The sequence below is a fragment of the Biomphalaria glabrata genome, chromosome 11, assembly GCF_947242115.1.
Source record: "Biomphalaria glabrata chromosome 11, xgBioGlab47.1, whole genome shotgun sequence".
In the NCBI taxonomy this organism is placed as follows: Eukaryota; Metazoa; Mollusca; class Gastropoda; family Planorbidae; genus Biomphalaria; species Biomphalaria glabrata.
Window position 1 is genome coordinate 7897591 of NC_074721.1, and position 12410 is coordinate 7910000.

The 12410-nt window shown below is 34.4% G+C and overlaps 1 protein-coding gene across 4 annotated transcripts; it reads left to right on the forward strand.

Moving 5' to 3' along the window:
* Nucleotides 1–960: 960 nt before the first annotated feature.
* Nucleotides 961–9888, forward strand: LOC106069877 (uncharacterized). Of its 4 annotated transcripts, none has more exons than XM_056004933.1 (3): nt 961–1457; nt 3899–4057; nt 6220–9888. In XM_056004933.1, exons 2-3 carry the CDS (start codon nt 3915–3917, stop codon nt 6734–6736), a joined length of 660 nt encoding a protein of 219 aa, XP_055860908.1. In that variant the 5' UTR covers nt 961–1457; nt 3899–3914; the 3' UTR covers nt 6737–9888. The 4 variants fall into 4 exon arrangements, with proteins under 4 accessions (XP_055860908.1, XP_055860909.1, XP_055860910.1 ...); XM_056004934.1 differs by having other exon boundaries at nt 962–1407; XM_056004935.1 differs by lacking the exon at nt 961–1457 and adding an exon at nt 1480–2109.
* Nucleotides 9889–12410: the final 2522 nt, after the last annotated feature.

Below are 12410 nucleotides of genomic sequence, written 5' to 3' on the forward strand. Positions count from 1 at the left end.
AAAAAAACACGTCCTTGCACTCTAACGTTCTGGACTCGTCTGGTCTACAGAAGACAGCTTACCACAGTGCTGCTTATCTTGCATCATTCACACTGTAAAACCACCAACCAATTGCTAACTTCTTCTCACCATCACCATAGTAACAACCCCCCAACCTTTTTTTTTCCTACTTTCATTACTTTAAAATCACATCTTTTAAAAATTCTAAAGATGTGTGTACAATATTACAAGCGTGTAATGAATTGAACTATTGCACACACATTAAGATTAATTAACATTTTATCATCATCATCATCAGTATCATCATTATCCATTTAAGTGAAAGCTTGAGAATTAAATGTTGATAGTTACTTTCAGTGGTCAAAGTGTCAAATCAGTGTGGGCTCAAGCCTAACAAGCCTATCTCTTGATTTTTTTAAGGCACGCCCTTGTCAATGGGCTAAAATGTATATCTGGCATCAAAAAATATAAAATAGCACACCATAAAGTTGAAATGTTGGAGTGTCTCTAGGCGAGGATATTTATCACGAAATGTTTATTATGAAGATTATTTACAATGGAAACTGACTAAAAGAGATATGACTGTTTAACGATAACTGTGGAATGCATACTATAGGACTAGTTTGTTTATAACTCATGGCTATGATTTATCGTTTCTAAATTGCATTAGGCGTTAGGAAGTCTACAGGAAACGAAAAGGCTTTTACACTGTTCTTTTTTTTTTTTTTTTTTTTTTTTTTTTTTGTTAATGTCACTACGCCAAGAAATATAGTTCCAATCGCAGTCAACAAACTTTCTGTGACCTACTTTGATAACATTAAAACAAAAGAGAGAGAAAGAAGAAAGGTAGAGAGAGACTGACCGAAGTAAGAGGGGGGGGGGGCAAAGAGAGAAAGAGAGAGGGAGAAGGATGAGAGGTAGAGGGAAAAGCAATAATTCTCTAAAGGAAAAAAAAATTCCTATCTCCCTACACTTTTAAATACAGACATTTTGCAAGGAACAGTACTCTCGTAGAGACTAGACATAGTAGTTCAAGTGTACATTGTGATAGTTTCTTCATTGCAAATTGGACTAACATTGCGTGCACTATTCCACGTTTTTTGTTTTACCGCCGGCATTTTTTTATAACGTTGTTACACAACTTTTGAAATCACTTTCTGTTCATTGAATTGTGGGAGTTTTCATTGACTGTAAACATATGTGTTTCAAAGTAAAAAAAAAAAATATTCAAACAGACGGACGTTTACAATAGACTCTAATATGTTTCTATCAAAGAAATATTTCATTTTTAAAGCTATCCTAGGCATATTGACACGTCCGGCTCTGTGGCGTCTCTTTCTAACACTTGACAGCTTGAAGTGCCCTGGTGGTCAGTTCAACATCCAATTATAATTGGGCTATTATCAGGTTTTGTGCTTTCTTAATTTTGGAAATAATTTTATAAAAAAAAAAAAAAGGTGAGACATAAAGGTACGATATTTTTGGATAGGATACATTTCGCAAGTTTAATCATTTGAATAATTTTAGCAATCACTTCCCCTTCGTTGTCCGCTTGTCTTCGGGGTATCTGCCCGGTCGCGCGGTATACACGCTAGACTGTCGTTCGTACTTCTCGATGGTCCCGGGTTCAAACTCTGCCGGGAGGTTTAGACTAGTAAAATAGACCTTGCGGTCTATAGGACAGATGGTGTAAAGCTCATCTGTTTCTATGGCCTACGTTTAACGAGGGTTTCATGTGGCCAGCACAACGACCAACCGCCTTTGCTTGCTTTTCCCCAGCTAATGTCAGGTACCCATTAGAGCTGGGTGGACTCAGAGGCGTCCTCAAGATCTCGAAATTAAAAATCTTCACCAGGATTCGAACCCCGGACCACGGTTCGGAATCCAAGCGCTTCACTGCTCAGCCACCGCGCCTTCGGGTTTAGACTAGAAGGCCTCCTGGTTGTAAGTTATGTGACAACACAATAGTCCCGGGTTCGATCCCTGCCCACCTCCCTCGAATGGCGTACTTAAGATATTTACGACTAGGATGTTTTTAATGTAACGTCTGAAATGAACAAGTCAAAGTCATGGGCGTCACTAGGAAGGACCATAACACTGGATATTAAGGTAGATACACGCTTTTAAATGTTCAACAACCAAGAAAGCTTGAATAAGAAAATGTTATTTCTTGAAGTGGTGGGGTGAAATCTTTGACTTACTTTACCGGACAACACCAACCTCTTAGTAGTAGGTCTAAATTTCTTTTTAAGAGATTGGGGAAGGTGTGTAGAAATTAAGTTAAACAAAAGACTCTATTTCTATCTAAAAATAAATGACGCTATAAAACTATGAACCACGGCCAACTCATTTTGAAAGCTGGAAAAAAAAATAAACTACTCTGTTAAGATAAGGAGTTATTAAACAATAAATTATGAAGCGATGTTTACAGCGACAGAAAATTCTATTTATGCTGACCTTGAAAAAAGATTCTGTTTGTAGTCAAATTTATGACAACTCAACGCTCTAAAGAAAAGTAAATAAACACGCACACACCAACGCGCCCACACACATACACTATTAGAATTTACTGGCAAGTGTTAAAACATTTTAGGTAGAGAAATAGAAACGAAATATAAAATAAAACAGACAGACAGAAGAAGCTGATGTAAGCTTTGTAAAAATACTTTTTAAAAAAAAGGAGCTTAAATTTGTTACAGATATATACTATCAATAATAAATCTGAGAGATTAGATTTACTTTCATGTACAATATTTGTTTAGCTCTTTTTTTATATTTTAGCTTTCTCAATACGCTATGGTCCTATCACTTGTCTGGACCACTTGTTAAAGGGCTGGAGATTTTGAAATGCATTCGTAATTTTGAAAAAGGTGAACGATCTGAATTCGAACTCGGAAGGCTAAGGACTCTTTAAGCCAATACACTAACAACTCTGCCAGCGAATCGCTTCTGAAAATAAAAGGTTATATAGTTATCCTGAAGTTATCCTTTGGTAGCTTCAAACTTTATAGCGACGATAATAAAGAGGGCTAACTTAACTTATACCACTGCATCAGTCAAATTTAATTTCTTTCCCTTGTTCGAGATACCAAACAAAATAATTAATTACCAATAGCTAATTAACTGTTGTTGTTGTTGTTGTTTTATTGATTGTTGTTTTGTCAGGTAAAAGAAATAATTGTGCACAATTTCAGCTTGATCCAAGATTGGGTTTGGGAGAAATAACATATTCAAACTTTTTATCACACAGACAGACAGAGTGGTTTAATATAAGCTTTGTAAAAATACTTTAAAAAAAAAACGAAGCTTATGTTGAGTGACTTGTGTCAATTAGTTTGGATTAGTCATGAGTTTTAAATTTGTAGGAACAGCTCTAAACTACCAATAATAAACCTGAGAGATTAGAAATAGTTTTACAAAATGAAAGAAAGTGAATGCCTATGGTGACGGTGGGAAGAGAGAGAACCCATTGTCCAGGTTTAAGTTTCCATGCATTTTGTTTTTGTTGAACCTATAAGGAGCTAGTAAGAGGAAGTGTAATAGGCTTCCATTATAAAATGTAAATTCTCCTTTAAAGATTCTAAGATCTTTGGGATAGATAGACGAAGGCTTATTACAACGGTGGTGTAGTAGAGTAGAGTTGTCGTGCGTTTGTCACCGGCAGCGCGTATACGCCCTTATTTTCTAATTTCAGTTACTCTTTTAAGCTTTTGGAACTTATGCATGCCCTTAAGTTGAAACTTCAAAATCTCTAAATTCGCTAGGATCCAAACTCGAGACCAAACTACTGAACCTTTATAACCTTTTTTAATTATATTATTATTTTTTATTATATTATTTATTGTTTGTTTTTCTATACTAATAATTGTATAACTGTTTTTATTTGAACTATATTTAGACCACATAGATCAGAAATGGAAGCACTACTGGCTCTGATCTTATCAGCACTACTAGCAATAGCATGTGGACAGACGAATTCTGGACTTACTATTCGCATCTTAAGCACAGTTAATAAGGAGAAACTGGACACGACTTTGTCATCTGTTTATGCCAACATGTAGGTACTTGTTACAAATCTTTTATCAACTAATTCACACTGTCTGTCTATCCGTCTCTCTGTTTGGTAAAAAGTTTGGGCATGTTTTTTCTCTCATTTCCCTTTCTCTGATCAAGTTAAGAATCTGCACAATTCGTTAAACCTGACAAGACATGAATCAATAAAAAAATTAACAATTAGTTAATTAATTGTTCGTGATTAATTATTATGTTTACTTACGAAATAAATACAATAAATGTTACTTAATGAGAAATGTGCACATATATTTATTATATATTTTGTCCCCTTATTACATTTTGAAACGTTTTTTTCTCCCACTTCCCATTCTTGGATCAGTTTGAAGTTTTTCATAGGCCGAATTATTCATAGTCGATAACAATACACGAATTCATCCGAAAATTAACATATTATTTCAATATTTAGTACTAATTAATAAATTTTATTTTATATAGCAGAAAGGGAGATTAAACAGTAATTTTCAGATAAATTGCAGTACTTAGTGGTTCCTTCCATTAGATAAGCTGTGTTGTTGTGTTTTTTTAAGAATTGTTGCTCTTAAAGGAATGAACATTAACATTTTTTAATGATAGAAATAAAGTGACCTAGTAGTTAAAAATACAATTTTTAACAATTTAACTATTGTAATTATTTCAGTGGCGTAGCTAGGGGGGAGAGGTAGGGGGTCCAAATTTGATAGTACCTCCGGGTCCCTTCCTCAGTGGAACCTCTAAATGAGTGTCCAATTTTTATTTACATTCAATATTAAGCCACTGCCATGTTATCTTGCTTTTTTACGTTGTTATATATGTAAGTGACCCTGTTGCGTGTACTCCACACATTAGACTCTTATCTTATCTTAAAATAAGGCGGCAAGATAAGATAACCAATGAGAAAGTGCTACGAAGAGCAGGGTGCCAGGACATCCGCTCTGTTATCAGCAGCAGACGCCTTGGCTGGCTTGGCCACGTTCGTGGAATGCCAGTAGGTCGACTTCCACAGGACATTCTGTATGGCCATCTAATTGAAGGCAGGAGAGCCGCTGGTCGTCCACTTTTACTGTATACGGATGTATGCAAACGCGACATGAAGCTCTTCAAAATCGACACTAGCAGCTAGGAAGAGGCGGCACTGGATAGATCTACATGGAGAGAGAGCATAAAGGAAGGGTTACAGATTGCAGATGTCATACACAACAGAAGCAGAAAGAAGGGTGATAATGCAACGGCGTCTGGTGATTACATATGTCCAATCTGCGATCGCAGATGTTTACCAAGGATTGGCATCTTTAGTCACACAAGAAGTTGCAAAGGGAAAAGATCGTCTCTCAAGAGGTAAATTGCCACAGACACATTAGACTTATATATTTATAAAGTACATTATCTCATGTCATTATGTCGAATGTCAAAATGCCTAGCTACGCAACTGAAGCATTTTTTAAATATTTTGTAAACATATACAAAGCCTTGCAATGTTATTAGGTGTAACACTTACTGTAAACATTAACTCTGTTACCATAACACTGAAAATTTACAGTGAAAATTGATCACAGTAGACTACTCTTTGTTTAGAATTATTTTTTTATAGCGTGTTTACAGTCTTTAGATAATAGGAGGCTCTGCGTTAAGCAATCTAATTCTGTAAGAGAAACCATTTTAAGACATAATATTGTCTATATAATTGAACTGTTTGAGCCTTATAAAAATCCTTAGAGATTTAAAAGAGAAATATCAGCAGGGATTTGAAACTAAATAGACAACGTAACTAATTTCAAAGACGCCGTATTGAAAGAACAAAGTTGCCAAATAAAGAATGAGAAACCATTTTCATTGTATATTAAAGAGCTCAGATAGTTCGTTCTACAGTGTAAGGTTTATTAATATATTTGCTTATCAATGCTCTCGTATTTTGTACACTTGTTATTCATGTTTATGATGAGGAGGAGGATAATGATGATGATGACAGTGTAAATAATGATTATTATTGCTTATTGATGATGATAATGATAATTGATGAAGATGATAATAATGATTATGATGATGATTAAAATTATTGATTATTGAAGATGATGATAATTGATGAAGATGTTGATGATGATGATGACAATGATGATTGTGATGATGATAATGATAATTGTTGATTGACGTTTGATTAACATATTTTAGGCTCTTCCGGTCGTTGTGCAGGGCCCCAGGCAATAAGGCTGTAGTGCGCTTCAACCCCGTGGATGGAACCGCCGACGTTATGGATGAGAGCCAAGGGCTTGACAACGAGACCCTACGTGTCACCTCTTGCATGTTCGAAGAGATGGACAGTCACGTGACCTGCTCGGACACGCCCCACTTCTGCCAACTGAACAACGACTGCATTGCGGAGATCAAGTCCTCCTGCTCGCCGCACAACTTGAGGACCATGCACTACGTCGACGTCACCGTCAGCACTGTGGACATGCATCTAGTGGTGGAGGACTGTATGGTCCTCTGCGAAGAGGAAGGCTACAGAGAGGTGGACCCTTACCGAGGAGGAAACGGAATCTCCGACTGGGCTGTGGGCTTGATCATCGCTGGCGTGATTCTTGGAGCTTCGCTGCTGGTGGTAGGGGCTGTGATATGGAAGATCAGAGACAGTAAATTAGTTCGGGAAAACCATCATAAAAACCATCACATTAACTACGTTCGATAACTCTTTATTTAGAAACTAATTCAAGAGAGATAATTTTCTCAAAAAACATTGAAAGTTTTTTTTTTATAATGAATAAAGAAAAAATTAGTCGAATTATTTTTAAGAGCAAGAAGAATAATATTATGAGACTCTGTCACAAATTAAAATTGCATTGATTGGCATAAGAAAAAATATTTGTGCCTTTGAATAATACAATGAAGTGATGCAAATCGTCAGTACGTACGCTCGCGTACGTTCGCTATGGTGTACGACTATTCTGAATCACTACACTCAATTGTAAGTACACATAACAGAATCCACCTCTTTTTTATATTAATAACAGTCGATGTATGGTAATGTTTTACAAGACTCGGCCAATTAAAGGTGTAAGTTAATGTAACTCTTTTTAAAGAACTTATAAGATTGTAATAGATTGAGATAATTCTTGGTAAAGAACTTCAATATCAGTGTGTCAAATCAACTGAGATGTTATCAGTCCGAGAGAACAATTTTTTTTTTTTTTGCGTCTTTATATTTTAACGTAAGCACGAGTTTCGAGAACCGAGAATAGCCCTCGGGCCGTTGTTAGGACATCAGTGCTAAATAACTTGACTACGCCAGAGATTGGTGGAATCCTTCAGCTCGATTAATTAATCAGACCAGTGCATTTACAATGAACAAAGTGACCTGTAAATATATTTAGTAATGTGTTTAAAAAAAAAACACATTACAGTCAATTCGGTTTATCGGATCAGACGCTTATTTGGATTGAGTCCTACAGCAGCCTACTGGAAAATTCTTGTAACATTGAAGATCATCTTTTAATAGTGCCAGCTAACGGCCGTGTCAAGAGTACCTTTTGTTTATGTTTCTTCTGTTTTTGTATCCTCTTGTTTCCACTATTACAATATTTAGAACTATGAAAGGAGTTTTGTGTTTGGATTTCTTTCGCTGATATTAAGTAAATAGAGAATTTTAAATAAACATTATCTCTTTATCTTTTCTCTTATTTTTATCACCTAAAATATATAATATTCTTTTTCAAGCTATGATCTATACATTTTATGGCGTCAACAGAATGTGTCCCATTGAAATAGTCTGCTACTGTTGCGATATTATTAAAACGCCTGGGTGTTAGAATTGTGAAACGATTGATTAATGGAGTCGCTACTGCGTTCATAGCGCGAGACTCTATAACCTCTCTCACAGGGTGCAGAAGATCGCTACCTCTACCTCATCATCAAATTAAATAGACATCTTTCTTAAAGAATTGAGTCCATTAACATTGGAATTGAATGAATACATACGATGTTAGTTGTTCAGTCTGTTTTTTATATTCTGATTTATAATGTTGAAATGAACGCTGCAGTTGTCAATTATGATTATGCTTTTGTTTTACATGATTTTGCTTTTGTTCTAGATGATTATGCTTTTGTATTACATGCTTTTGCTTTTGTTCTAGATGATTATGCTTTTGTTTTACATGATTTTGCTTTTGTTCTAGATGATTATGCTTTTGTTTTACATGATTTTGCTTTTGTTCTAGATGATTATGCTTTTGTTTTACATGATTTTGCTTTTGATCTAGATGATTATGCTTTTGTTTTACATGATTTTGCTTTTGTTCTAGATGATTATGCTTTTGTTTTACATGATTTTGCTTTTGTTCTAGATGATTATGCTTTTGTTTTACATGATTTTGCTTTTGTTCTAGATGATTATGCTTTTGTTTTACATGATTTTGCTTTTGTTCTAGATGATTATGCTTTTGTTTTACATGATTTTGCTTTTGTTCTAGATGATTATGCTTTTGTTTTACATGATTTTGCTTTTGTTCTAGATGATTATGCTTTTGTTTTACATGATTTTGCTTTTGTTCTAGATGATTATGCTTTTGTTCTCGATCGTCATGCATTTGTTCTAGATTATGCTTTTGTTTAATATGATTATGCTTTTGTCCTACATGATTATGCTTTTGCTCTAGATTCTAGATAATGCTTTTGTTCTATATGTTAATGCTGTTGTTCTAGATGATTATAATTTTGTTCTACATGACTATTCTTTTGCTCTATATAATGCTTTTGTTCTGAATGTTTATGCTGTTTTTCTAGATGATTACGATTTTGTTCTAGATCGTCATGCTTTTGTTCTAGATTATGCTTTTGTCCTACATGATTATGCTTTTGCTCTAGATAATGCTTTTGTTCTATATCATTATGCTGTTGATGGATGATTATAATTTTGTTCTACATGATTATACTTTTGTTCTAGATAATTATGCTGTTGTTCTAGATTGTTTGGCTGAGGTTGTATTACATTGTAATTTTTTTTTAATGAAGATTGTTACCATTATTAATATTCCCTAAATGCTACAGTGTACAGGAAATGGATCATTAGCAGAATGTCAAGGTAATTTACAGGTGTTTTGTTCCTGATGGACATAGAGTGACCCTCACCTACTTGATCTAATGAACTCAAGGCGGATAATTTCTAATCTATTCTTCGCTTCTCATCACAAATTCTTTTTACAAAAGAATGTTTTTTTTTTGTAATTAAAATTATATGGTCAAAGGGTGATGTGGGAGTATCAATCTAGTAATGTGTGTAAATTGGGAATGTATTAAACATGTTGGAAGATGTATTCACTCGCAACTAGAAATAAACAATTTGGTTTTGAAATGAACAATTCTTATGAAAATTTTGGTACCGTTAATCGCTGTTAGACAGTTGTAGAAACAAAACAGAGTAATTTAATTTTCTAAGGAGAGATTACCTTTCATTGTTATCTTCATATACAATAATTGAGCAGTAGTTTCCCTTGAATAAGTCATTTCTCTAGCTGTGAAATGGAATACTGAGTGATGGACAATTTGAATTTAAGGGGAGATCACTTTCCAATGGTTTTGATATTTTAACAATTAAGCAGTACTTTCCCGTCAATAAATTTTGATTTTGCAGTCTAGTATTTCCTCATAAGGTAGAAAGAAAATTTATAATGCATGATTCATCAATGCACAGTCTTATATAAATGATATGTTACTTAATTGTTAATATTTCGAAATTTATAAACCCCTTAACACTGTTATGCAGTGTTTATATGTTTATTGTAATTAACAATGTTCACAGTTGCAATACATTCATGAACAAAAATAATTAAAAAATAATCAATTTAATTTTTATTTTTACAATTTTAAATCAAGTTAGATTTTTTTAAATTTAATTAATTAAAGTCTATCTGTTTAATAATACAATTATATGTATATGTAGGCCAGATCCGACCATATTTAACAACAGAGTCAACAAAAACGCTAGCTGTGGCATTCATACTCTCCCGCCTTAACTACTGCAACGCCGTGCTAGCAGGTATACCTGATGACAAAATAGCCAAGCTGCAACGTATACAGAACAACGCCGCTCGAATAGTCCTTAAAAAAACTAGACAAGACTCTGCTACTACGCTCTTGCGCATGCTCCATTGGCTTCCCGTGAAAGCGAGAATCGATTACAAGGTCGCCACACTTTGACATCAGTGTATATATAACAATGAGATGCCCCTTTACCTTAGTGAACTGATTACTCCATATGTCCCCCAGAGAGCCCTGCGCTCAATGGACTCAACGCTTTTAGTAGTGCCACGTTTCTCCCTCAAAAGCTACGGTCTGCGTGCTTTTTCAGTTCACGGACCAAAGGTTTGGAACTCACTCCCCATTTATCTCAGACAGACAACATGCTACACCACTTTTAAGAAGAACATTAAAACCTATCTGTTTAAAACTTTTTTAGATTAACTGTCATTACAACTGTCGTGTTTGTGTTTGTAATGTTATTACAGCGCCTTGAGCCTACATTTCGTTTGTTAACAGCGCTTTATAAATAAAATTATTATTATTATTATTATGTAGGCCTATTATTAACATTTATCAAAACATTCTACTACAAATAAATGAATCAGACAAAAACATTTCAGCGACTTAATCCCTCAACAGGGCTTAACAGGTAATGTGTTAGTTTACCTATACAAGAAATTACTGGATTAGCTTCTAATGTGTACACAGATCGACCGTAACGCATCAGGACGTCGTGTTTGTAGTGTGTTTTGATTCTGCATAAAAAAGGTCAACTAAACCGTGGTACAACGAAGTAATCGACCCTTTCTGGAGGGAGATATATTCATTTTTTTAACCTTTCATCTCGAGAAACGATGTAATAATGTTAAATAATTTAATTATTCTAATTTTGGTAAATTGGTATCTTTACTAGTACAAACGCAGATGGCGAAAAGAAAATCTAAATCGACCACCTGCGGACAATAGTTATGCTTTCCTTGGATATGGCAAAATATGTAGGTCACAGCTGGGGCTGCGCAGCCACGGGAAATACTGCACTTCTCACTGATCTTCGGACTCGAAGACTAGCCTTATTATTATTATAATAACTACAAATCAATCACAATAGAGATTTTGGTTCACATCCCCTAGTATTACCTGATAACACAAGTATCTATTAGAAAAATTAACCAATTTTAAAATAAACAATGTGAAATTAATTATTTTGTTTGGTATCTTAAACAAAAGAAAGAAATCGTACTTGACTGAAGTGGTGGTATTAGCTGAATTAGTTCACTTTATAGGACGCCGCTCTAAATTGAAACAAACAATATATAATTTACAATATACAATTTTTCTCTAGTGATAGGCACCTCACTAGCAGAGTGGTTAGCAAGTCGGCCCAAGTGCAATTCAGTTCGTTGCTCTTTATTTTATTATTATTTATTTATGTGTTTATTTATTGTAAATATTTTACAATCCACTTCTGTGAAATCCACCCAGAATCTCTTTCATCCCCCCTCCATCCGTTTTTCCCACCTGGTCCAGACACGTGATAAGATCATAGAGCAGTGAGGAAGGTAAAAGCATGGAATGGCGCTAAACAAAAACAATTGATACAAATATTAATTAATGTCGTTAGTCTAGATCTATTACAAATGTAATCACATGAATGATCCAAACTAATTGATAAAATTACACTTCATATAAGCTTTGTTGTTGTTTCTTTTTAAGTATTTTTTAAAATGTTTTTCTTGTTTATTAACTCTTTCTCTGCTAACTGACGATACCAACGTTGATTTTATCAGAACGTTTTAAATAATAACGGAGAGAAAGAGTTAAACCACTGTTATATCCGATCTGAACGAAGTGGTCGTCTCCTTTACATTAGGACTAAAACAGAAAGATTTAAAAGCTCCTTCACCCCACTTTCGGTCAGAGTGTTACAAGATCAGCTGTCGTCATCGTCATAGTAGTCTAATTTATAAAGCGCTGGTTGTGAGTGTGTATGTGTTTCGTGTGTGAATTTTGTTCCTATTTGCATCTATAATGTTATTGTACAGTAGTTACGCTGAGGTTGGCAATTGTAGTCAAACTGAATTTCTATTTGATTGAATCAATAAAAATTATCTTATCTTATCTTATCTTTATGATATACTTTACATACAAATGTAAGTATACGTGCACCCGCGATCTCTCTATACACAAGCTGGTGTATAAAATAAAATAGATTTAACAATAAGATACATGTAGGCTTATAAATAGTTGTCAAATAAATACAAAATATGGGCAACTAGCCTTGAAAAAAAAAAAGGGCTACGCTTCAAATCTCACGGTTTTCTACAGATATTTTGTCAAAGAAAAAAAAA